Below are 25,383 nucleotides of genomic sequence, written 5' to 3' on the forward strand. Positions count from 1 at the left end.
CACACCTTAGRAAACAAATCTTTCTGGAGCCAACTAAATGTTTCCTAGTCAATAACAAAATCATTGCTCTTTTAAGGTACCTGGTTTCTTCCTTAATTTTTGCTTATTACCTCCGAACTGTCTCCTTTTGCTTTCATTCTGCATAATTAGGCAGAACAGTACAAAATGGATGAGTTGAGATATTTGTGGGAATTCACAAAGATAATACCATGCCTTTATTTGCCACAGCCCCTATTCTCTGCTTAATTAGAACCAGACTTGCAAGTGATCTTGCAGGTTGCTTGTTTCTGAAACCTTGCGTCTTTCATCCTTTGGTCTTCTCTAGGCACATTCGCCATCAACTGTTATCCTTTAACATTCCACCAAGCCACTAACCCATAGTCTGCTGAGGACCATCTGCTCATTTTGTTTGCCTTTCTACTGATACCAGAATAATTTCCATTTGACCGCCCTGTGCTTTGAACAAATAAAAACCTTTCAGGATGCTGCTTCTAAAGTAGATTTACCTTCAATCACCATTTATTAAATCTCTGTCCATTAAAAACCATAGCTTGCAGAAGCTGTGTGCATTAAGCCTGATTATAGAGTCAGTAGAAAAGAGGGAGGGGGACAGCAGTTTGTATCAGTGTGTTGCCTTGTTTTTCTGCTTATCTAGCTGGCTGGTAACACTTGTAACAGAGTGCACATCAGAACAGGAGCCTCATTTACTTAGCTTTGATTTTGTTTTATGCATTAGTCTCTTTTTTCTTCTTATTTATTTAAGCTGTAACTTAAGGGTTGTTGGTATAAGTAAAAACTGCTCAGACTATATGATAACAATTAGAGTTTTCTTTGGTGGTGGAGTCCTAGGTCCCTTATGGAGGGTAAGGGCCAGGGGATTAAGAAAGGAAGAGGAGGAAAGTTCACAGGTTCCTTACGGAGGATGAGTGGCTCCTTCAAACGTACTTCGTTTAAGGGCTCAGCATCTGGATCACAAAGGGTAAGTCTACAATTACCCAAATAGTATGATCTCCTGGAAATGGTTGGAGATATTGCTTCCTGTTTGTATTTTTAACAGCTGGTACTATTATAAATGAGAATGATTCTGTTCCTCTGTGCTCATGTTAGTCTCAAAGTTATCTATTATGTGCAATGGTTCTAGCAATTAATCTTACTCCTATTAAAGGAGTTCTTTCATACGCACGCTGTGTCTTAAGGATCTTTGGTATAAATATCACCAGAGTTAGAGGACAATTACTCCTATCCACATTCAAAATCGTATTTTGATGCCTTCTGATACTTAGCGTTCATGCCAAATTCAGATGCAAACAATGAGAAGACTGACYGGATATATAACGGATTTTGATGCGATTCACTGGACATCCACACAGAGACATTCTACAAGAAATTCATTTTGTGGTTAGGTCATGTGCTGTGTAGTATGTGAATGAGAAWGCCAAGGAGGGGATAAGAAAGACATAAAGGAATCACCTCATGCCAAGCTCATTCTGTTAATGTCATTTGCAAATAGTAGATGCATATTAAAAATTGATGAATTCATTTGGAGCAAATATGGACTATGTTCAGCTCAGAATTACTTAGATTCCAGCTCTACTGACCTTTTTCAGATTGTTTCCATTCAAATAATGAGAAATGGCTTCCCCTCCAACCTTCAGCCCTCTTATCTCTAATTTCTGGTGCTGCTTACAATGATAGAGTGTCAGATTCTAGTAAGGAATCTCAGGAGAGATTAATGGTCATTGCTATCACCAAGAAAACTGTAAGCACTGACAGTGAAAAAAGTCATATATAGTAGGTTTTTTTATTTTGATAGTAACTGGAGACCCTGGCCTCTTTCTCTGCTAGAGAGATTGTATAGTTGCATGTGATACCAATATTACAGGCTATATTAACCAGGCATACTAGGAAAAAAACAAAATCTCCAGTCRTTGTCCAAAGGTCCAAACTCAGAACACTAAGAAGAAAAACAAGAGACTGAAGCATTTTCACTGGACTCTATTCTCTGCTAATATTCTATGCTACTTTCCTTTTAAAATATCAGCTAATACTTAGAAACAGTGTCCCTTTGTGCAACTTACTATTTGCCCAGTTGCTTCTTAAGATGCCCCATGGCTTTGTGCAAGCAGAGAGAAAAGCCAGGCTGTCATCCGGTAACCCTTTCAGTCTTATGAACAACTATATATTGCTTGCTTTACCATCCAGCTGACTTTTCAAAGGTGGACAGTAATTCTGTTGGCTAGTAGTATTAACTGTATTTATTGATTAATAGACAGAACCATTGATGAAGGAAATTATAGAGAATGACTTCCCCTTTAAAATGTTTTTTTCTATATCGAGGCTTACTTAAATGTGAAAAATTGGAATAGGAAATCCATAATGCGTGCATGTGCCCCAGGTGCAGTAAGCCTTTTTTTGTTATTATTTGTGTCCCCCAGCCTATCTTGATATTGCAAAGCATACAGAATTTTATTCTCTGATTGAAATACAGTCAGAATAATATACCTAGGTGAAAATTGTTTAATCTGGTCTGACTAATCACATAGGACAAGACTAGTCAAGTGAAGCTAGAAGAAACACAATCCAGATTTTATTTTTCATAATGAAGTTAAATTTGTGAACCGACATACTATATTTTAAAAACTGGCATTCTTTTTGTGGTTTACTTGTTTTAGTCTTCCTAATTCTTTTGGTGACTTTCTGTTTATTTACATTAATGTTCATTTTAGAGAAAAAGTTTTTTTTTCTCTTACCTTTCGTGAGAAAAGTATTATTTCTAGAATTGATAAAAATAATTTTTAGAATTTAAATCATAGCCTATGCAGTAAGCTGGGAGTGGTACTTCTACTCAGTGGTACATTCTGCTTAAATCATGTCTGTTGGAGCTTTGAGGCTAATAGCACATGCTCTGTCAGCATACAAGGAAGCAAAAGTGATTGTACCTGACAGCCAGGATATCTCAAGGCAGGAAATCTAGGTGCAATTATGCTTGGGGATACTATTTTGCATTAAATATAAACTTCTGTTAATGCTATAGCTCAYACAGCTTAAAACAGGGCTTGAAACTGTGTGTATTTTACAGGGATTTAATACTTTTGAAACATGTCTGGAAAACCTAGATTGGAAATGGTTTAAGCTGTGACGTAGTTAAAYGTACAGATTTATAATGAAAATTTCACCTTCACTCTAACCCTTGAGGATGTGGACTTTTATATGAGGAGTGTGTAACAGTGCAGTGCTAGTTCATGATTCTTGACTCTCAGTTTTCACTGTAATAGTGCTGAATAGCAAGAGTAATTAAAGCAGCCAGTATCTCTACTCAGCTCTCTACTCTGCTTAGATTTACTGAGTATTCCCTTGATTTTTAAAGCAGTGATCTAGAGAAGCATAGCCCACCTCTTCCACTCCATCTAAGGACTATATTGATATAAAGCACTATCCTACTTCTTCAGCAGGTTTACAAAAACACTGGTTGCTAACTGCTACCCAATTAAAGGCATTATACTGTGCCTCAACAGTGGAAGCTGTAAATGAAGCATAGAACCCATASTGTTTAAGAAAAGGAGTATGCTTGTCTACGTGAACATGTACATGTGTGTTTTGGTTATGTTTMCTGTAAACATCTCAATTTATTAGAAAGGAAACAGCTTATCATGGTATACGTCATGGATCTGCTATTCCCACTAATGGGACAGACTTTGTATTACCTTTCAGCTGCTAGACAGTACTTTTATCTCTACCTATCTCCACTAACTTGATCTAAATATCTTTAAGGTGTACCTACTATTGCTCATTTCCTGTTCTTCTGAAAAGAAAATTGTTCATTTCTGTTTGCCTGTAATTTTTCCATGCTTGTGAATTCTCTGCAGTTTTGTATATAAGGATATATATATATATATATAGAGTACATGGCTTTCCAGATGCTCAGATTTAGGCCTTCATGGAGACTAATTTATTTGTAATGCTTTATTGCCTGCATTATGGTTGTCTGTTTGCTGGCTATCAAATGTGGTACAAAGAATATCAGTATTGTCTAGATGATTTAAAAAAAAATAAATATTTGTATCTAAATACATTAGATATTTTTGAAAATCTCAACRGCAGTACTATAGAAAGTATCAGTCTTTTTTAAAGTGTTAAGAAATACAGTATTGTTCATTGATCCATTAGAAAATCTTTCATAGACTAGAAAGATGCAAGGATTCTTGGACCTTCAAACTAAAGCAAATAGTTTATCATATGTTTTATACATGACCAGACAAACTAGAGAAAGGAGGGGTCAGGATGGCTCATTCTCTCAGATCTAAAACCCAGAGAATTTAGGTTTTAGACAGAAAGATTATTTTTTTTCCTTTTTAAATAAGTTACTGTTTTGATCTGTCTTATTATTTCTTAATCAAGATCTAAAATCAGTGTAAGAACCCTTGAAGTTGATTGCAATTTTTAATCTTATTTATTTATTTCATATGCTTACTAATAGTAATATAATGGTAATATTAATATTATAATAAATGGTAATATTCAATTTCCCACAGAAAAGAAAAAGATTAACAGGAAGTGAATTACTTTCTGTTTCTATACTATTTGTCAACAAACTGATTTCCTTCAGATTCATGAGTTTATCTGGAACTGTTACCTGCAACTGTTTAATACTGCCTTTATGAGTAGATGGGTCACTGGCAAGAGTGGGTGCATTTCCGTACATATTCGTATTTGAGTATTTAAAATCTCTCTCTCTCCCCTCCTCTCTCCCCCCCCCCCCAAATAAATCTGCTGTGACTGAGAAATTCCCTTCCTCCAGACATTTTGGCCAGTGTCTGAATGACACAAGAGATCAATACTGCTGTGTGTTTCCCTGTTTGGGAAGTCAGTTGAGTGATGGAAGTGAGAAGATAGCTTTGATAAAATATTTTATTTCTCCATAAGAGCAGGTTCTGTATGTCCCTTAATGCTYAGAAATAGCAAGAGAATAATCAAGCTGTCACCACAGCTGGAATGTCTTGGTCCTAAAGAAAACTAGTGGATGGCTTCTATGTGGAAAACAGGCCAAAAAGTTAGCAGTTGCCCCTTTTCAAACAACCAAAAGCTGCACTTGGCTGCATGTGATCTCTGATGCAGACTCCTGAACTGACACAGCAGTACAGCTGGTACATTTCTGTTTCATCTGTTTCAGAAAAAAAGGAACATCAAAATCAATGACTGCTACAACAGGATCAGGATCATAGCTRCATTTTAAAAGAAACTGAAAAATGTTATATTTGAGAATATAAATTTGTCAGATTTTGACAAATCTTTTATATGTTGTATACTTTTTACAGAGAGGATATAGTATCTCTTTTACTGCCTCACTGAATCAACACAGAATCAGTTCATTGTTGGTTTGGTATCTTAATGTCCTTCAATAAATTAGATGAGAGCATTGTGAAAAAACAGTCTGTAATAATTAGAATATTCTTAGTACCAGTTGATCACAACAGGAATTGGAAACAAATCTCTCAACCCTCTCAGCAGGATGCACAGTTGGCCAGATCAGTTATAAGGCTTTTGCTTTACTGTGACATATCATCTACAGAAAGAATGTCAATACAGTAGAGGACTTACACAATTTGAAATATAGGACAAACTCCTTGTTCTTCTAGGAGAATCCATGGCACTTTTCTTGGTGTCCTGTAAATTTCTTCTTAAGAAAGACATTGCAAGACATGTTTTTTAGGAGTCTTTGTTTGTTGTCAGAAATTGTTTGTTGTCAGAAATTGTTCATAAAGAGCTGAGACTGTGTTCTGCAGATACGAGTCACCCAGCATAGGTGGGCATGCAGCACTGCAGTAATCCCCTTCTCTACAAGTCAAAATACTGCAGACATCCTAGAGCAGCAGATGGTGTATGCATGCGGCAAGTAATAGGTGATCCATGTCGTGAAGGGAAGGTTACCACAAAGGCGGAAACTTACTGTTAAAGATAAGGTGTYGGCATGGAACTGGAGATAACATTTCTTGCACTAAGTAGCTGTTTTCACTTCATGTACCTCTAACTAAAATGCTCCCTGTGTACAGCCACTATTTCTCAAAAATGAGAAGTAGTGTCATCATGGCTTCCTTCATTGAGAATGTCATGAGTTTTGCTGGAGTTTATTGGCATTCTTCAGTGTGTTTGAACCCAAAGTATTTTGGCAAATACTTCAAATTCATGTTAGCTGTTGCTTTATAAGGAACACGTATATGTCATAGACCATCTGTATGTCTGGGCAAATATTGTGTGAGCCCAAAAGTTTACAGCAAGCGTGGTCTATCCAGCAGAATAAGTAAATGCGTTGTGAGTTACAAATATCTCCATAGGTTTGGCCTATGTACAATTGTGTGTGTGTATGCCTGTGTACTATTATGTGTACAGAGAGACAACTCTGAAATACAGTCTTTTAATAACCTATTACAGGAGGTTAGGGCAAGAAGAAGTTTTCTCCAGATAAAATTGCTGGGCTAATACAATGTTATATCTGTGGGTAGATTGCAATGGTAGGAGTAATATAAATTGCTCCTGTGCTATTTCTTATGTTAGCTGTATCAGTGAAAGAATGGAGTTAGTATCAAGATTGTCTAATATTAGACAAAGGTGAAACTGCCAAGTGAACAGTGGAGAGCTGTCCTCTTTCATATTGCACATTAGCAGAGCCTTCAGTTTTAAGGGGTGATATTTTTGAAATGTCCCCTAACACTTGACTCACAGCCAAATTCTGCCACTAAAATACAAGGACCAAATATTATTTGGATGTTCTTTGAAAATTGTTATTAAAACTGGTATTAAAACTGTTCTATTACTATTTGAAATTATTTTGATATGATATAAATGGCTTTGAAACTTCCTCTTCATGGACGAGGGTATATTTTGCTCCCATTTTTATACCTTTTCCAGATTTTCAGGAAAATGGTGTAAATATCGCCCCAGATTTTAAGTAGAATTTTTTTCAGGCAAGATGATTAGCTTATACATAAAATAGAGGGAAATAAGAATGATAGACATACACTCACAACATATATAGCTTAAGATTTCACTGCAACAGCTTTTTGCAGCAAGGTGGTAGAGGTGTATAAAGACTAGATGGGAGGATTTTACAGAATAGATCCATATTCATTGTAAAGCTAGCTAACTGACTCTGGTAACTAACTCTAAAAATGGCAGATTCTGTTTTTTATCTTCTATGATTTCAGAGCTGCCTATGGGGAGGGAAAAACCCTGCTTATTAAATAAAAAATAAGTAACCAGATAAACTGCCAAGAGGCTTACTATAACAAGATGCATCTGGGCCCCAGTTTTGGCTCCTAATTAATAAATACATGCATCACTTTCTGTAGTGTGAATACTTCTGTCTGCTCTGTCCTTTTGCCAGTTGTTAACAGGCAAGTTACTGGCATTGAGACACAAGTGTCACTGTATGGTTGGCTGCATATCCAATCTGGAGGTGGGAGAAGTCCTCAATGGGCATTAGGAAGGTGACATGGGAAAGCCTGTTTGCTCTGGGAAGTGACGGGAAGAGGAAAGTGACATAGTGTAATTTTAAGGAACTCTGTCAGGAGAAAAGAGGAAAAGGAATCAAAAGCAGTGCTATATAAATAAAATTGTTTCAGCAATGGATGAAAAGCAAGAGTTCAAAGGATTAGAGACAGATAGGAGAGCCCCTGAAAGGAGTTGTATGTGGCAGACTGTCAAAGCAGAGGTAAGCTCCGGGAGAGTTGTGGAAGAGGCAGCGAAAGTTTCCCAAGTGGAGCCTGGGCAGACTGAGGGAAGGGGGACATGAGGAACCTTTGCAAACTGGGGAGAAAGAAAGAGCAATGGCTGCAGAGGAGGTCATGTGCGAATTACAAGGCATAATGGGAAAACAGTGAATGAYGAAAACTTGGGCTAAAGAGCTTCTTCCTCACCATTTATGTTGTGCTATAAAATTAATACGTCTCATCTGTAAGTAAGATCTGAAGTCCAAATGAGTAGAAGACAAAAGTACCCTGATGAACAATTGCCACGTAATTAGAGAAGAAGCCAATTTTGTACTACATTTAACTAAATGAGGAGACTGCAAATATAGAATGTAGATTTTTCCTGTAACTATGACAACTGATTTCCCTAGTGCAGCTTGTATTGCTCATAGCACTTTCAATCTCATCCAAAACTCAAGAAACTGATTAGAAGCTCATTTCTAATGGTAATCTCATAGTCTTTAATGGATAATGCTGATCTTTTTTGCCAGTAATTTCACTCTTACTGAACAATATGATATTTTTGTGATTTTAATAGTATTTCATCACCAAGTGATCCAACAGAACTTTCTCTAGCGTTTACATGTGCAGTCGGTTGTGAAATGTGTCCAGTGGTAAAAACTATTACTTCTGTAAAAACCTGGTTTGCCGGCAGGGTTTTAATACCGTRTTAGAGAATATTATGCTCACAGTGTTGATTGTTTTGTTAAAATTGTCTTGCAATCCTGAATATTCTTCATTATAATCCATAAATTAGATCACATTAAATGTGATCACATGCTGTGAACACAGCATTCATTTCATGCTGTTAGATACAGTAAATTATATAGCCTTGAGCTTTCCGTAAGAGAATACTAAAAGAATATCCTTTTTCTTTTTAAGTAAATAGCAATGCTATAAAAGCAATTTTTCTACAGTTGCAATAAAGAACAACTCATTAACTGACTACGGAGATAGAGTGTCTCTTCTAAACGTAAGTGCCTTAGAGTTGAAAGATGAAGATGAATGTAATTTTACTATGTAGTCATTATCTCCTGCTTTTTTCTGCTCCTTATTGCAAATGTGTTGTAAAACAACATCAGCTTGTATGATGTGCTCTTGGAAATGACATGAAAAGGCAGCCTTGCTGTATAAAGATTAATCTCTAATAATAGCACAGTAAAAGATGTAACAGCTGGTATGGATTAATATTCCTTTAATATCTGCTTTCATGTGATTAATAGCTATATGGCTTAAACCTTTGCCAGCAAAAAGCAAGCAGTGGTTACTAAGCTCTACTAAATGTACCACTGGAATTTTTTAAAATAGAATAGACATTTAAGTTAAATATACTTCTTTTTTATTTCTCAGAGTTCATAGTTTTTTAATTTCACTCCTTTCAAATCTTTCAGTTACAGGTCATACATTAGAAATATTCTTCATAGAAAGRGGTGAAATAAGTTAGTTCAACTACCACTGAATTGGGATGTGAGTCAAAGGTGTATCTTGATTCTGATATACAGTATTAAGTCTATTCCTAATATAATTGAGCAGTAAATGTTCTTCCATGTTGGTTCATTTAGGAATGCATTAGATTTTTGCTTGATGACCGCATTAGGTAGTAAATATCTTTTTCCAATGTTACATTTTTTATAGGGATTTTTTTATTGGATTTTATATAAAAACRAAACTTTTGTCAGTTTGGAACTGAAGTGCAAAGGGTAAATTCCAAAGCTTTTTAAAACATTTAATCAGCATGTGATTAGCTGGATCAGTGGTCATAGCCCAGGGTATGCTTTTTTGAAATTACATCCTAATCGCTTAGTAATGTAAGTAGGTTTTATTGAAGTTTGATTTTCCAAAATATTTTTCAATTATGGAGATGAATTTGCTCATAAAACTGAAGATGTAAAATCCCAGGTGGGAATCAAGAATACTGCTCACAAGTTGACAAGCTTTTCCATTTTATGCCCTATTAAATCCAGAGGTAAGCATGAGAATATATGAGAATAAGAGTAGCTACACTGGGTCAGACCAGGATCTGCCTTGCCCGGTGCTGTAATAGTGCAGTCAAGGGAGTGCTGTAAGAACGGGGTGAGGATGTAGTTATTCCCTCTCTGTGCTCTCTCATGTCTAGCGATCCTCAAAGCAGGGGTTGTCTGAGCCAGAGGTATTTGATATATCGGTGTATTTCACAGACTTCAGTGGAGGGGTTTTATGTGAAATTATGCCATTGACTTTCAGTATCCACAAGATCCTGACCAAGGACATTTACAGCTTAACCACAGGTTGTGTGAAAGCATGGAAGCCAGCTTGAGCAGCTTAGTTTGGGAAACAGGCTTTTTAATGTTTGGGTACRATTTCTTTAACATGGTATTTCATATCCCAACTTGAGAGTTTTTTAGTCTTGCCATTGAATTTTGTACCTGTTAAAACAGGTACAAAAGTTCTTGATTCTCATTTCACTTCAACAATTTTGTCAAGCCTTCCTTACAAAGTCCTTATTCTTCTGTTTCCCAGCCTTCCCTGAGCACATAAATKTTTTTGTTGTTTGTCATGCCTAGGTTTGAACAGAGGACTTAAAATGTAGAGAGTCAGTCTGTTTTCCTAAGTCAGTAGCTCTGAGTGTCAATTGCAGACAAAATGACTTCATGGTATATCTTTTCCAAATACTAACAAGTCTGGCTATTTAGGAGCCTCTTTCATCACAGAGGATACCAGAGTCTTTTATCAGCCTTCTATCTTTGGAAAAGTTAATTCACCAGAGAAATACAGCTACTTTCTGGGAAGGAGTTTGTCATCAAGTGACAGTATACTTCATTTGGTTTGAATAGTAGTGCTGCCATTAACCAGTTGCTGCTTGTGGGTCTCCTGGTGAATCAGGGGAGTCTTGTAGCAATGACCCACAGGTGGCCAGACTCTGCATTATACTAATCACATCCAAAAGTTTTTGGTTTTTTTGTTTCCCCCCTGCCCCCATGCACAGAGCCATGATCCCAGTGGCCCTGAATGCCTTAGCTCTGCTGTTTTGCACTTTATCTCATGTCTTGTACACCTGCCTGTCTACTGAGGGAAGGAAGTGCCTGGGGGCTTTAAATGGAGATTTAGCCTRAAAGTATATGAGACCCAATCCATTTGGGCCTTTTGAAATATAAACCCATGCTTTAAAGTGTCTGAGAGCCAGAATGGGAAGCAGAGGGGAGGGATGGATGTCCTGCACGAGCTCTGGATTAGTGTTCCGGTTGCAGATCCTATTCCAGTGCAGGGAAATAACTGACTGTGTTAAGAATATCTTGTCCTCTACATTAGTCATTAGTGCCCTACTCCAGACTATGGCCTAGATAAATTTGATCATTACTTGCCTCCCCCATAGTAAATCCCATGCTATCAACTTTTCACTGATGGTAAAGCTTTACTAAGTTGGAGAAAATAAAAACCCTAATGCAAACTCTGGCCTTTATCTACCTGTAACATTCAGCAGCATTTTTAAATATTTTTCAGTTTCAGTTAAAATGTTCTAAAATTATTCTTTTTAGTACTGGGGAAGAGCTCAATTATCTCTCTTTTTCTGTAACTTAGTCTTTTACTCCAGGAAAGCATTAGTATGGGGAAAAGGCAACATATGCAATTGAGGTACCTAAACGTAAGCAGTTAGTGCCATTCCCCATCCCCTCTGGCCTCTAGCTGCTGAGCAGGCTCTAGGTCTCCAGTAGGGCCTGTGGGATGCTAGTCCTGTGAGTATGTCTTTGATATGTTATGCATCTGAATGGTGTTAGATGCTTGTTTTTAGGCACCTGACTTCAACTTAAAAATAACATTATGCATTTACAAAATTCAGCAGTTTCATACCTTATTCAAATAACATGAAATGATCCACACTATCCTCTGCTGGTCATATGTGCCTAGTTCATTAGCAAACCATGCTTGAACCAAGAACAAGCACAAGTCAGTAAAGCTGGGTGTGATCTTGAATTTCTTTTCCGAAAGGAGAACAGAAGCTATGAAATTTTCACGGGATGAAAACTCGGGAGGGGGATGTATTTACAATGGTCAAATCACTTTGTTTTGAGTTTTAAGTCACTTTCATGTAAATAAGGTAAAATTCTGCAAATATTGTATACTATTTTCATTAATTTATACATGTCAGTATGAAACTTCATTACTGCTTTTCATAGAGTTGAAATAGATAAGTGCTTTTTTCTATATATAAGGATACAAAAACATTATACAACACATTTTACTGTTTCGCTAGTATACAAGTAAAATTAGAGCAGAGTGAATAACATGATGAAAACATCTCAAATAAAACTTTTCTGTATCATTGTAATAGAAATGCTATATAAAATAAGAGTCGAAAAGGACATGAAATCTGGACTGTAAACCTGCTTAATGCCTGTGCACAAAATAGTGAAGCTACGTTCAAGTTGCTTTCTGGAACAAACACATAGAGAAACAGATTCAGAGAAACAGATGCAGGTTTAATGAGAAAGACTGTTTATGACTGACACTTTCAGTGATCGGAATGATCTAATCTCAGTGGCAAGAGTATTGGCAGGCCCTCTATTCATGTGTCCTAATGCTGCTAATGGAGAGGTGGTTGTCAGGCTTTCTAGAAAAAGTTATATAACATTCAAAGCTAATTTAATGGATCCACTTTGTGGACTTAACCTTAAGCAGTGTTTAAAATTACACATTTTATGTTGGTATTGGCCATACGCAGCTGACAGGACTGTTTTCACTAGTTGTATTGCTATTGCATTGTTATTTTAATTTTACTGTCCTGGGATGCATAGCAGGATTGTTGTAGTTTAATTTAAATGATATATGTACAGTTATTAACCAAAATTAAAGTTATTAAAGCATTAATCATTTAACTGCTGTCTGAATGTGCAGTGTTTCCTTAAGCCTCTCCCAGATAAATGACCACAGTGGGCTTGGGAAAACTGTAGGCACAAACACGTCCTGTTATGGTCACCAGCTAGTGACCAGTAGTGACCTTTCCCTGCCCCATACAAACCTTTACTGTTTTACACAGGGCAGAACTTACAGCTCTCTCTCTGGTATATTCCATAAGAAGTTGACACAGACCAAGATTTGGTAAATCCTGAGATGGATGATGGGATTAGGGAAAAATATAGCAGCCATTTGCATTTTATTGAATCGAGTTTCAGAGCTCTTTGGATTCAACGTGACCTTTAGAAGAGCTTCAGAAGTAAGTTGAGTCTCCTATAGCGTATCTGCTGCACAGCACTGAGGGTATGGAGAGGTCCCAGTTTAGCCCTATCGAGGGAGATTGCATTAGCCCCACAGGATGTTGCAGCTGTTGCATGCAGATCATCTTGCTCTGAAGGCAAACAAACCAGACCTTGTCCTCTTAGTTTTCAGGGCACTGCCACTATGGCTGCAGCCCTTGCTGTCTCCTTGCAGATGCGTGGAAGTGGTAAGACAGAAGCTTCCCAGCTACCTCTTTCTGTGTTGCTCAAATATGCCCACACTGCTTCTGACAAATACAGATCCCAGGTTAGGGGGAAAAGCGTGTATATATCATTAAGGATGGAAATTGCCTAGCTGATTTCAGTGGGAGTTGCTGTCAGGCCAGCATTTAGGTACCTTGTTTGAGTAATGATTAGCACCCTTAGCTTGTTCCTACAAATTGTATTGGAAAAAGTGCTCATTACAAGGAGAGCTCTCCTCACATTCGTGTACTTATGTAGAGAGAGATCTTTAGGTAGTAACACTGCTTTTCCTGATGTATTTCCAGACTTTGCAAGGTGAATACAAGTAGATCAGAATAAAAAATACCACTTTCCTGAGACACTGGTCCTCATCAAACTCACTGTTTTGGTTCTTTAAATCACCAGGTGCATTTTGATTAATCAGCCACTAGATAGAGCTATGCTAAATAGAAAGGACCTCACTGTGAAGTTTTACGCTGAAGTGCCTTTTTTCCCCAGATGTGAGTGAAAATAAAGACCAACTAATGCACAGGACAGATATGACAATCCTATCTAAGACACTGTGAAGTCTTCCCCCCCCTTTTTAATAATACAATGAAAATCATGGATCTTCTTCTAGGTATACGTTATATTAAGATTTCAGTCCAGTATAAATCCCATACATTATGTAAGACTGGTGTAGGTCCGGATTATAGTCCAGTATAATTCCCATGCATTAATTACTAAATAAGTCATATCTTTAAATTACCACAGCAATTAATTTTTAGTTCAACAGCCATTGTAGAACTATGTTATCATCACTGTGGACAGGAACCTTGAAAGCAAAAGCTGTATTAACATTTTTTTTATATACTCAGGTGCTCAGAATTGCTCATGCATTGATCAAAGGGCAAAAAACATTTAAAAAAAAAAAGAATTGCCTATAATACTATCTAGTATAGCTTTGAACCAATGCACAATTGTTCTATATAATGATTTTTTGCAATATTTTTTTCCAGTTTATCTGGAAATGCATTTATGGTAGTAAATTTACTTTTGGTTTCAAAGTGGAGAAGCGAATATTATAAAAGCTCATCAGCAGAACAGCCAGTGATGGGATTAGTCTTTTGATTGTGTTTAGGATTTTATTTGCCAAAGTTGTACTGAGCTGGTGAAAAAAGCTACACTAAATCCACAACACTGCAGAATGCAATRTAATTCAGATTGGAAAATGTGCAAAAGTTATAGGGGAGTAGGAAACACATGGATTTGATAGCTTCTGCTGGCAGTGAATACTACTGCAAAGAAAAGACAAAAAACAAAAAGGTTGTTTGTGATATCCTGTTGCTTTCAGCAGGTACAGGCATAGCAGGGAGAGTGACAGCACAGGTTAGCTCCGTGTTTGTTGTGGCAGTGTGCCTCAGCTGGGACCACGAAGAAGCATGTCTGGCTGTTTCTTAGTGATGTGCTCAGTTCTCGGCTCTCACTGAAACAGTCGGAAAGCTTGAGACTTGGATCCAGTACAGTGGCTGTATGTTGTACAGAAATGTGGCCATAGTAATCAAACGTTTTTCTAGAAAATTCCTACATTTAGTTTTTCTATTTTCACTTCTTCATTTTCTGTGGCTGAATTGAAGCCTTCATTAAGGCCTCATTGTTTTATCAGACCCAAGCAAAATTTTTAATAGCCAGTACTCTGAGTATGATGTATTTGATTCCATTTTGTTCTCAATTCCTGGCAATAAAATGGCACCCAGCCTGCTGGTTGAGTGGATTTGTGATTCTCGGTACAGATCAGCTATGGATTAGTGAGGTGCAGCTGGTATGGTCCACGTGCTGAGTGGGTTTGGCACGTTTTCTTTCATTTTTAATGTCCTTCTGTACATGAGTATTTCCTCTTTTTCTCCCCTTTTTGTGAGGATCTGTTCTTGTTCAGTAGCGAATTTCATCTTTCACTAAATTGTGTGGTAGTGTGACAGAGCAAACAGGCACTGCTGAAATGACTCTTAATCAAAAGGGAAATTGAAAGAAATGTTTTAGATTAACAAAATAAAACTTGTTTGAGTTAAAGGTGTCTAACTCAGTAAAAAGTGAAGATAGTTTTTAAGCTATCAGTCAAAAATGCAAATTATCCTGGCATGAAGATAATACACGCTCGTGGTTTCTTGAAATGTACAATTCGTGAAATGAGACCTCGCTTCTAAAGCTGTCTTAAGTTACAATGCTGCTGCTGTAGCGACCCAAACTGAAATGTGTAGAGTCCAGTTCAGAACCTGTGTTCCATGTTTATCTTTCATTTAAAGTTGCAGATTAGAAAGTTTAATACTTCTTTCATCATTTACAGAGCTATCACATTTTCTGAACATCTTGTAATATAACTTGTAAACATTTAAGTTTTTTTTCAAATATATACCATAGTTAAAAGGTGATCTGCATCCCCCTCTCTCCAAGATGTTACCAGCCAGGGAAAACTCTAAAGCTTGCCCGCTGGCCCAGCCATTCCAGCTTAACCCAGCAAACCCTGCTGAGTTTGGCACTTGCAAATCCTTTTTCTCTGAGGGCTTTTGACAGCAGGCTAACTAAAGTGACTCTGAGACTCTTTTTTTTTTTTTTTTTAAAAAAAGCATTCTCTCACTTAGCCGTATGAAGAATTCAAGGTAGAAAGTTGTAGTTATATAATTGTAAGCTCCTTCATGATTTTATTTTTCCTTGCAAATTTTACTAAATCCTATTCAGTTCAGTCACTTTTATGTCTGTGGCAGATACCAGTTCATTAAGATCCACGATACAATGCCTGCTAATATTGTCTGTTGCATTTTTTCTTCTTGTCCTTGTTGAATATAATTGCATAGCTAGATCATACTTTTAATGATTTAAACTTCTAACATCAACGTTTTTCAAAATAGATGCTTGCATCTAGGCTCTTAAATTCCTGTAGTGGAACCATTTTAAAAAATAATAATATTCATATTAATATTCATATTTTCCGCTGTGATGACTAACACTTTTAAAAGCTCTGCAGCTCTGGAAACTGAGGCATCTTTATTCAAATATTTAAACACAAATTTACTATGCACTGATTTGCCCTCCCACCAAAAGGCATATGCCTCATCATCTTAGACCTGATTCCATTTTTTTTTGTCATTTCAAGATTTGTTGTCTAAGAATCAGAAGTTCGTAATAATCAATTTAGAGGATTTGATTTCATAGCGCTTTTCTTCAAACACAGTAGCTTCTGTTTGTCTTCTATGTCTTCTATGTCTTCTATGTCTGTTAGTTTTACCTAGATTCATTACAGCTGTACCCAATTATTAAAGCATCAAATGTGAATTATCTTGCTGTACCTGTAAACAAGATGGTTGAAGTATTAAAGTAACCCTAACCTGTCAGCAAGTAATTACGCTTCAACAGTCAAAGAGCACAAGCTCATCACCTTTATTTGCAGATTTGTAGATTTGTAGATTGTTACAGCTAATAGTAGAAACTACAAGGAACAATCTCAGTGGACAGATCTGTTTTAAAATTCCCTAATCATAGATTGCATTTAAGCAGAGCAGGTGCTGGCAGAGCGATAGGTTCCATGACTAARCTCCTCTACCAATTGCAATGTTTGTTAATGACACTAAGGAAACCTAATGGCACTTTTAATACAGAGTCCATGCAATTGAAAATAGGAGCTCTCTCACATACCGAGTTGATGAATACTTCATGTATGCAAAAGCAGCCCAAAGCCACAGCGATGAGCACATGCTGTAGTAATCATCAGCATTCTCTGTTCTTTAAAGGAGAAAAAAAAAGAAGCAATTTTAAGAATATGCATTTGTACTTAAGAGAACTAAATGGATTGGATAGATCTCTCCCCACAGAGAACCAGCTTTAAACCACCTGATAATACACTTAGTATTTTAGTAGTTACTTCAATATGGTATTTTTCATCAAGTGTATTACCAGGCAATTTAAAGCTGGTTCTCTATGGGGATATGTTTGCTCCATGAAAATTTCAAGTGAGCTAACTAATACAATGCTTAAGTGACTTGCTTCTGTTTGGATTCATTTACAGAGAGAGGAATATGCATTTACTTTTAAGTTCTCAAGTGATGTTATTTTTATACTCCCACTGTTTCTAACACAAAACAGCTCTTTGTTGGAGGGTGTCATTACCTGTTTCTCTGGGTACCATTTAACAGTAATGACTCTACTTTTCTGTACCAACCTTGTGTGTTTAACATCGCAGTCTACCTGAAAGCCTTGACGAACTTTATTTTGCTGTTTGTTACATTGTCTTAGTCATAGTCTGCTTGCCTTTAAGGATTGAATTCCTTTATATAAAGTAAACAAGCATCCTAAAAATCAGACTGACAATTTTAGCATTTAGTTACATATATGACTTTCTGTGAGCATACAACAAATGCCAGTCAAGTTACCCTTTCACTACCCAGAAAGGATAGACTGTGTTGGAAAGGCTGACCTTGAATTCCAGGTTTCTTGAACCTCAATTGAGGACGCAAGACAAATCTTCTAGTTTGGCATTGCTTTCCTGCTTTCCCGTTCTGCCAGTTCTGTTTTGGTCTAGTTAATGAACTCTACKCTRCTGAAGACACTGAGTCTACTCATTTGAAGGTCTTAGTAGCTCATGTCCTCTGTAGTTTCATTAATCTGTGTTGGGACATGTCTGATTACCAGGCTTGTCAGTAATGACTGCCCTCCGTGTAGTGGTTGCAAACCTCCTGGGACTTTGGAGCTTTGAAAACGTATTTCTCTAACGTGTCATTAGTTTGTGCACAATCCTAGAAGCAAAGCAGCACTATTTAATGTTCTTATTTTGTTTACTGTGTATTTTGTATATTGTTGATCTTTTTCCTTTATGTGACAATGTGTAGATGCATTTTCTGTGATTTTTATTGCAAGTGGTGTTACCTGACTGTGGAGAGCCAAGCAATAACAGAAAGCTCTTCCCTCTATAATGGCATATCTTCACAGAAAAGTGGCGGGAAAACTTCATTGTCAGGCTACATACCAGTCCTTCTGGCTGCATCTTGCTGCATGTGGACTGAGAGAAAAAACTGTTAGAGAGAATCCCACTACATCAGTTTGTTCTAGCAACCTCAGAGCTCACCTATGGGGCACAGAGCTAATCTGTTTGAAGGCATTTGGGATTGTGGTCTGTAAAGGTTAGATGATCGCTGATGTAAGTCGGTCCTGCGCTATTCTGGATTACATACATATTGCTTTGATGTTTATCTAAATAAGGACTAGTTACTAATGTAAAGATTGAGGAGCATTCAGTAGACTTAACTAGTCCATCTTCCTTAAAAGCTTAATGATTATTTTACTGATACTTTAAAAAAAAAAGAAAAAAAGTTCCTTTTTTTTCTTCTATTGTTAGTGTGAGGTAGGGTAGGTTTGTTGGTGCTTGGCTTGCAGGTTACCAACTATTGTCTCTGTTCTTGATTTGAAGCTTAAGTGGGCTGGTGTCCAAAGAAGAGAATATAAAATATTGCCAAAACAAACTCAGTGTTTTTTTCTGGAAAAATCAACTGAAAATTGATAAGGTGAGTAATGTGAGAAGGTTTGTTTGGGAAAGAATTGAACCCATGAACTGCTGAGGCCTGCAATGACAATAGGCCCAGAATATGAGAGGCTGGCGTGACTGGAAGGTTGCGTAAGTTCTCATGGAAACAGTAGTGAAAATCAATCAGGAAGGCACGATGCATTATCACCTGCATGGTTATTCCATTTTAATCTCCCATAGGGCAGCTCAGTATACAGAGTGAGATAATTTTCCTTGCAGTTAATGTTTGATTCTCTTATTTTTGACAGTCTTTAATTTACAATGAGATATTGGCTTGTAAGCTATAGTTTATAAACTATAGATTATTAACAGAAAAAACTCTTTACATTGGGTTTACGTTGCTGAAGGGAGCTTCACATCATCCTTCTCCAAAGCAAAAATTCAGAGAAAGTATCAACTGCATATCCTATTTTACACTGTTTAATGAGTAATTTATTTTGTCATAAACATCTAGAGTTCTTGCAAGGTTGTCTTGGTAACACCTTAAAATGCAATTATTATCTGAACCAATGGGCAGATAATTTATTACAGTATTTTACTCATTTCAGGACTATGATTTTGTTCTGTCCATTTTCTCTTTAGAAAGTATACATAAATAGCCTTTTACAGCATTCAACTGATTCTTCTTTCCACAGCTAACTTGTACTAATCTTGATGTCTGCATCAATGCAAACCAGTAACTCTAGCAGCCTTTAAAAGCAAGCAGTGTGCAGAATGGAAATGCTCCATGCTGTTCAAATGTGCTCACTAGTGGGCCTAAAAGAGTATTCTCATAAAATAAGATGAAGATTACTGGCCCTGTTTTAAATAACATGCTGGTATTTCCTGTATCACACTTGTTTTAGGATATTCTTTTCTTTTGCCTATGTCCTTCTCAAATGACTACTAGGAGAAAAAAATGAAATCCCTTGCTAATGTTTTATGCCAGTAAGCTGTAATTCTGTAGTAATCAGAGCTTCATGGAACTGTGCATCAGCAAAGTCAAACAGTGCTGAGAACATGTCCCGAGAGCGTCCAGCTTAGCTTAAGCCTTTCAACTTAAAGGCAAATCAGTCTTATCTAATCTGTCATGGGAACTTCCAACCTGCAAAGCCAGTAAGTTAGGCACATTGCTGCTTTCTGCTGTTCCATGAAGAGGCATTTTTTTGTCTTTTGGCATAGTATAAAATTACTTAGCATATTTAAATAGATGACTTTAGCATAAGTTGTGAACAAAGTAGCAAAGACAGATATACACAAGGCAAGGAAGAATCTGAATTAATTTGTGTAAATAATACATTGTCAATACCTTTATGAATTAAAATAATAGAAAAGGCACTCTGTTCAGAGGAGATGACAAGTCATGATGAAGGAGCATGGGTTGATTAGCGATTATAATTGAATACTTGTATTATTTGTAAGCTATATTTTTGTTTTGTTTTTTAATACTTGGCCCTGATTGTTTACTATTTCAAGTCAAATAGAGACATAAATAACACCTTTAAAGTTATTGCAAATAAGGCTGATGAGTTCTGCCAACTGGTGTCATGTATGTGCACTAAGATTTAACAGTATCTCTGTGCTTTAATATATGCTGACCTTTTTCAAACTTCCTGTTCAGGAATCCGTCCAAAAAGAAAAGRAGTGTGTTGGTTCATCACTCTCCAAAACTATGATAGACATAGGGGAGAAGGAAGAGACTTCAAGACAAGAAGCCCTTATCCCCCAAACCTGTCTTAATGCTAGACAACTTGGGAAACTGCGGCTAGTGGTAGGCTTTACAGGGGACAGTGAGATAAATGCAGTGGGATGTATAGAAGTATGCCTAGAATCCTTCCTGTTTCTGCTGTCAGCATAGCTGCAGGCCAAGAGAGTTGTTCAAGACTACTTGCATAGAACAAATATGGCAAATATGACTCTTAGTTAAGGAGAACCAGTGTCTCATTAGAAAAGAAAAGATGAGGCTTTAGTGGGCTCAGGTATCAGGCTTCAGGCTTTTTCTTTCTACAGGTAAACATTAAGCTTTTTCACCAGAGTGCATCCATAAACTCGCAGATGAAAGAGAAAGTAAGCAGGAAAGCCATCTAGCAGTTTTCCTGAGTTCCAGCCAAAGAATTTAGTTATCTAGGTGAAACATACTCCAGATATCTTGATTAATCAGAGCACAGCAGTTCTGTAAGGCTAACTTGTGATATAGCTTTGGTGAAACATAAGAAACATTCCTTCATAAAAGGCAGGCTGAGAAGGTTGATACACACTGTACATTCCAGCATTGTTGGAGAACAGGTCTTGGAAARAAAGGAGATAATAGTTGAGACTTCAGTCTACCACATGAAAGCAGCATAGACATGATTGCTACAGCTGGATTACCAGATGATTTCTAAATGTTTTTGAACAATGTGTATAATATGTAGTACATTTTCTTTAATTCATACATATCAGCTCCATATTTATACTCTCTGCTTTACAAACAAAAGGACACTCTCTCTGCTTTGACAAACTCTCTGTCAGTAGTAGATTAGCAGTGCAGGATAGGAAGCTGCAATCAATGGTGGTAAGCCCATATTTTGTGCTTCCACATCCTCAGTGTTCACTTCCTTACAGCAGGGCCAGGAGGATGCTAAACCTTTGTGGAGAGGCTAGCTGGACACACTCATGAAACAACAAGGATCAGCATAGACTTGGGCACAGAGATGTGGTCAAATCTTCCTATATAACGCCTGTTACAGATTTACAATTAGCAACTCTGTTTGCTTCTTCCAAGTTTTTTTTTTTTTTTAATTTAAAAACTTCTGCTTTACTCTGAAGCTGTGCGCTCAATGTTCAACAAACTTCCCTCACATGCTAGATAAGTCTTCAAGGTATTCCCAGAAAAGCACAGTCTTGTGATGGATATGTTGCTAGCATTGAGTGCAAGAATGAAAAAAAAATCTGTGCCTTTTTTTTTTTTGCTAAGAGAAACATCTAAACTAATTATTTAGAAATAAATTTCTATTGAGAATAATTGAATCTTACAAACAACACATTTGTTCAATAGCAATTTCACGTAGTAAATGAGTCTTACAAAATTAAAGTTTTACTAGTATGCTAATCTGTTCAAGTTGCTTTTTTTCCTGTCTTTTGAAGTCCAGAAGTGTCTCTTGAAATGTTTTCTAGCGGGGRTGGGGTGGTTCTGTGTATGGTTTAGTGCAGAGTGACTATATTGTGGGTCTGCCTGAAGAACTTCAGGTTTGAATAGAACCATGGTGACTGAATAACAGTCTCTTCTGATTTGACTAAAACCAGTTCAGGAACAAAATACACACACACACACACACCCTTTCTGGGAACATTTTTGTTCTACTTTCAAGTCAAAACTGCCAATCAGTGGCATGTTTATCAATTTAGTTTCACAGCACAGAATTTAACTTCTGTGGGGCAATATTAATTTGATTTTATTGGTATACATGTTCTTGAAATTATATGTATTTTTGCATCATGTGTGTTTAAGAAACCTAAACAAAATAAGCCAATCATGTCTTTAGTTCTAAAAGAAGGAAATAGGCATTTGTCATGGGAGCTTTTTGGGTAGCTGAACTGTGCCTCATAACACACCCGGTACACACCAGTTGCTACTGAGTATTCAGTGCACAGGACCAGACTAGAGCTAGTCTGAGCAAATTCTTGGAAATGTGAACAGATAACCTGAAATACCTGAGGAGTACAAGAGGCTGCTGTACTTAAAAGTGTCTGTCCCCTGTTTGAAGGTCATTATTGGGAAGGCAAATTTCCCTTTCCTTTCCTTTCCTTTCCTTTGTTAGTGCTAGTCTTGGCTAAGTTTGGCTCTAAGCAGCTGCTTTTCATGCAGCTGGATGTTACGACTGGACAGAGATGGATCTGGGAGGCTAATTAATTCAAAGGAGATGCTAGCCTTGGTTTTACTTCTGATATTCTCTTTTCAGCTGTCCCAATGGCTTAATAAAGTTGTCTGCATAGTTATGAGGAGAAAGGACTGGATGTCATGGTAAGCAGTAGCCTGTGAAAACATGCCAGAAGTCTGAAAATTATTATCTTTACAATGAAATGGAGTTAGGAGAGCTGAGGCAGGGTTCTTTGTTTCCGGTGTTAAAAGATCATCTCTGACATCAGAGAGATACTTTACGAGATGTGCTCTATTCCTGGCTAGAAAGCAGTTTGGTTTCTGTATCATTCTCAGTTGTTTCAATTCCATTCTTAAATTTGCATTTGCCAAGAAAATAACCATTGTACTGTGCCTGTACACCAGACAAATCTATTAGTAGGTGTAATGTTGCACAGCTGTAGAATCAGAAAGTAGAAAGTAACTCACAGTTCATAATTTAGATTACTAGTGAGGTGAAGATACTTTTCAAAAAACCTCTCAGCTGATTATTGTAAATGCTTTGCAGTTAAAGCTGCTCTAGGAGTTGCTGCTGTGGACAGCCCCTTTGCAGAATACTGCTCTGTTGCGTGTTGTGCCAAAGCCAGCACCATCCCTGTCTGAAAGGGTCCGTGCTCTGTGTGCCCGAATGATCTGCTGGCGGGACTGCCTCGCTGCCATATTTAAAAATATTTTTAAAAGAGCTTTCCGCTGCCAGAGAATTCTGTAAGAATATTTTGACTAGAAAGGTGAAGGAGTCCATATATAAAATTTCAGAATGATATTCAAACTCTACAACTTTTCAAGGTGAAAAAAAAATGGCATTTTAACCCCTGTGTTTCTTTTAGATAAAGGTCAGTCTTAGGATAAAGTTGGAAATGCAGGAAGCTTAAAAGATGAATTATGCACATATGTTTTGTGGTATACAATGAATTGGAGCATTTATTCAGAACCACTTATGGTTCAGCCATTACCACATAGTAATGTGAGAGGGGAGAATATTTGCATGAAATATTAAAAACTGCATACACTAGAAAGAAAATTCCTAAATTCTTTCTTAGCAACTCTGCTGCTGAAGATTACTGAAGCTAAATACAATTTGGAGACTTTTTTCCGGTTGTTTTTAGAAGAGTTACTAACTTCAGAATCTCTCTAACAAGAGTATTTAACGCTTGCTTTAATTTCTGTTTTAATAAGTAGGGGAAACATAATGAGTCTGACAAAGCTAAAAGTTGCAGTGCCTTATGCTGTTTCAGCAAATTATAGTAGTTTTAGTTATTTACTTTAACCCATGCCTTGATTAGCAAGATGCGCATTTATGACAGCAGATTTCCATTCAAGTGTTTCATGGATTGYGAACACCTACAACTGTTTGGCTAGGGAGTAATATCAACTTCAGCAAATTTTACAAGCAGGCTGTTTACTTTAGAAGTAAGGCRAATTGAGACAGTCCATGTTTGTGCATTAAGATACTCAGATGAACACTGTTACAGAAGCACAGAGTGTTTTATGGCATTTTATAACTCTTGATCTTGTGAACACTTAACCACAGCCTTAGCTTTATGCTGCTGAATAGTCCATTGATTTATTTGGACAGCTTACTGTCTGTTGCGCAGTTTCATGGAATCACTGAGACTTTTCATGCTATAGAACTAAGCATGTGCCCAAGTGGTTACAGAATCAAGAGTTAAGCAAGTATGTTTTTGCATAAATAGCTGGCTGTGGTTACTCCAGGTAGGGGGAAGAATTCAAACACTGAATTCCCTTGTGGAGAGGGCAATATGGAATTGGGATTGGTATGTCCCTGCCTGAGTGATCAGCACTTTTTTCTTCATTGTTATGGCTAATCTTGGATGTCAGTTGTGCTTAAGCAGAACACAGGTTTAGTTGCTGTTTTTCCGGGCAAAGCCCCTTCAAACACAAAGAAAAGGGGGGGAGGAGAGAGAATTGTGAAACCCGGACAATTGCCAGTGTTGCTATGCGAGGTTTTAAAGGCGTTTCCATGAGAGAAGAGTAGCACTATCGATGAGTGAAATCTTGCCAAAAATAACTTACTTCATTTCCCTTGCACTTCTCACTGGCCAGAACAGCCTTTCTTGCATTAGAGGCAGATAAAAGAAGCTCTGGCAATTTTCCTCTTTCTTTTAGAGATACTCCTTCAAATTGTAAACACTTGACAAAGTCCAGAAAAGGACTGCAGATGAAGCTAGGCAGTAAATTATTTTTATTATATTATTTTAGTTAGTTATATGTCATCCAGAGTATTGCAGTGATAATATTCTGAAGTTGAAAGGAACCATGAAATTTATTTTACAATCTAGTCCACATAAAAGCACACTTTCCCTGCGTAAGAGGCAGTATATTTTTTTCACAGGACCTCAGTGTTTTCAGGGGAATGCAGTGAGTAAGGAGAGCATTCTCTCTGCACTGCATGTTTTCATCAGATCCTACTCAAGACCATAATAAATTTGCTAGAGATAACAGCCTGTACTTCAGACTGGGTAGATAATTCCATTGCATATCCAAACCCATTTTATGTAGGGATTATTTCATTTCAAAAACAGCAGCTTGCTTTATGAGAATCAGATTGAGAACTAAGCCATTTCCCATCGCTTCTGTTCTTGGGTTATACCGTTAATTGATTGTGCTTTAAGGCTTTTGAGTTGTTGCTTTTTTAGCTGTTCAGAAGCCAGAATACTTGGATAATTCTTCACTGGTTAAGAGGATTTCTGGTCATTTTGCCATTTTGCTATCAAACTATTTCTTCTTTCTGTTGGGTTTTGTTTTTGTTCCCCC

At 37.1% G+C, this 25,383-nt stretch overlaps 1 protein-coding gene across 1 annotated transcript in view; it reads left to right on the top strand.

Annotated features, from left to right (window-relative positions):
* Positions 1–901: 901 nt before the first annotated feature.
* The window catches only part of TRPM1 (transient receptor potential cation channel subfamily M member 1), an 86,319-nt gene continuing 61,837 nt past the window's right edge, over positions 902–25,383 (top strand). The window contains exon 1 of the mRNA XM_085303304.1: positions 902–979. Coding sequence (XP_085159430.1) covers positions 923–979 — 57 coding nt within the window. The 5' untranslated portion in view covers positions 902–922. The remainder of the gene's footprint in view (positions 980–25,383) is intronic.

The sequence above is a fragment of the Rhea americana genome, unplaced genomic scaffold (assembly GCF_003343005.1).
Source record: "Rhea americana isolate MKP2758 unplaced genomic scaffold, rheAme1 scaffold_2, whole genome shotgun sequence".
NCBI classification, from domain to species: domain Eukaryota; kingdom Metazoa; phylum Chordata; class Aves; order Rheiformes; family Rheidae; genus Rhea; species Rhea americana.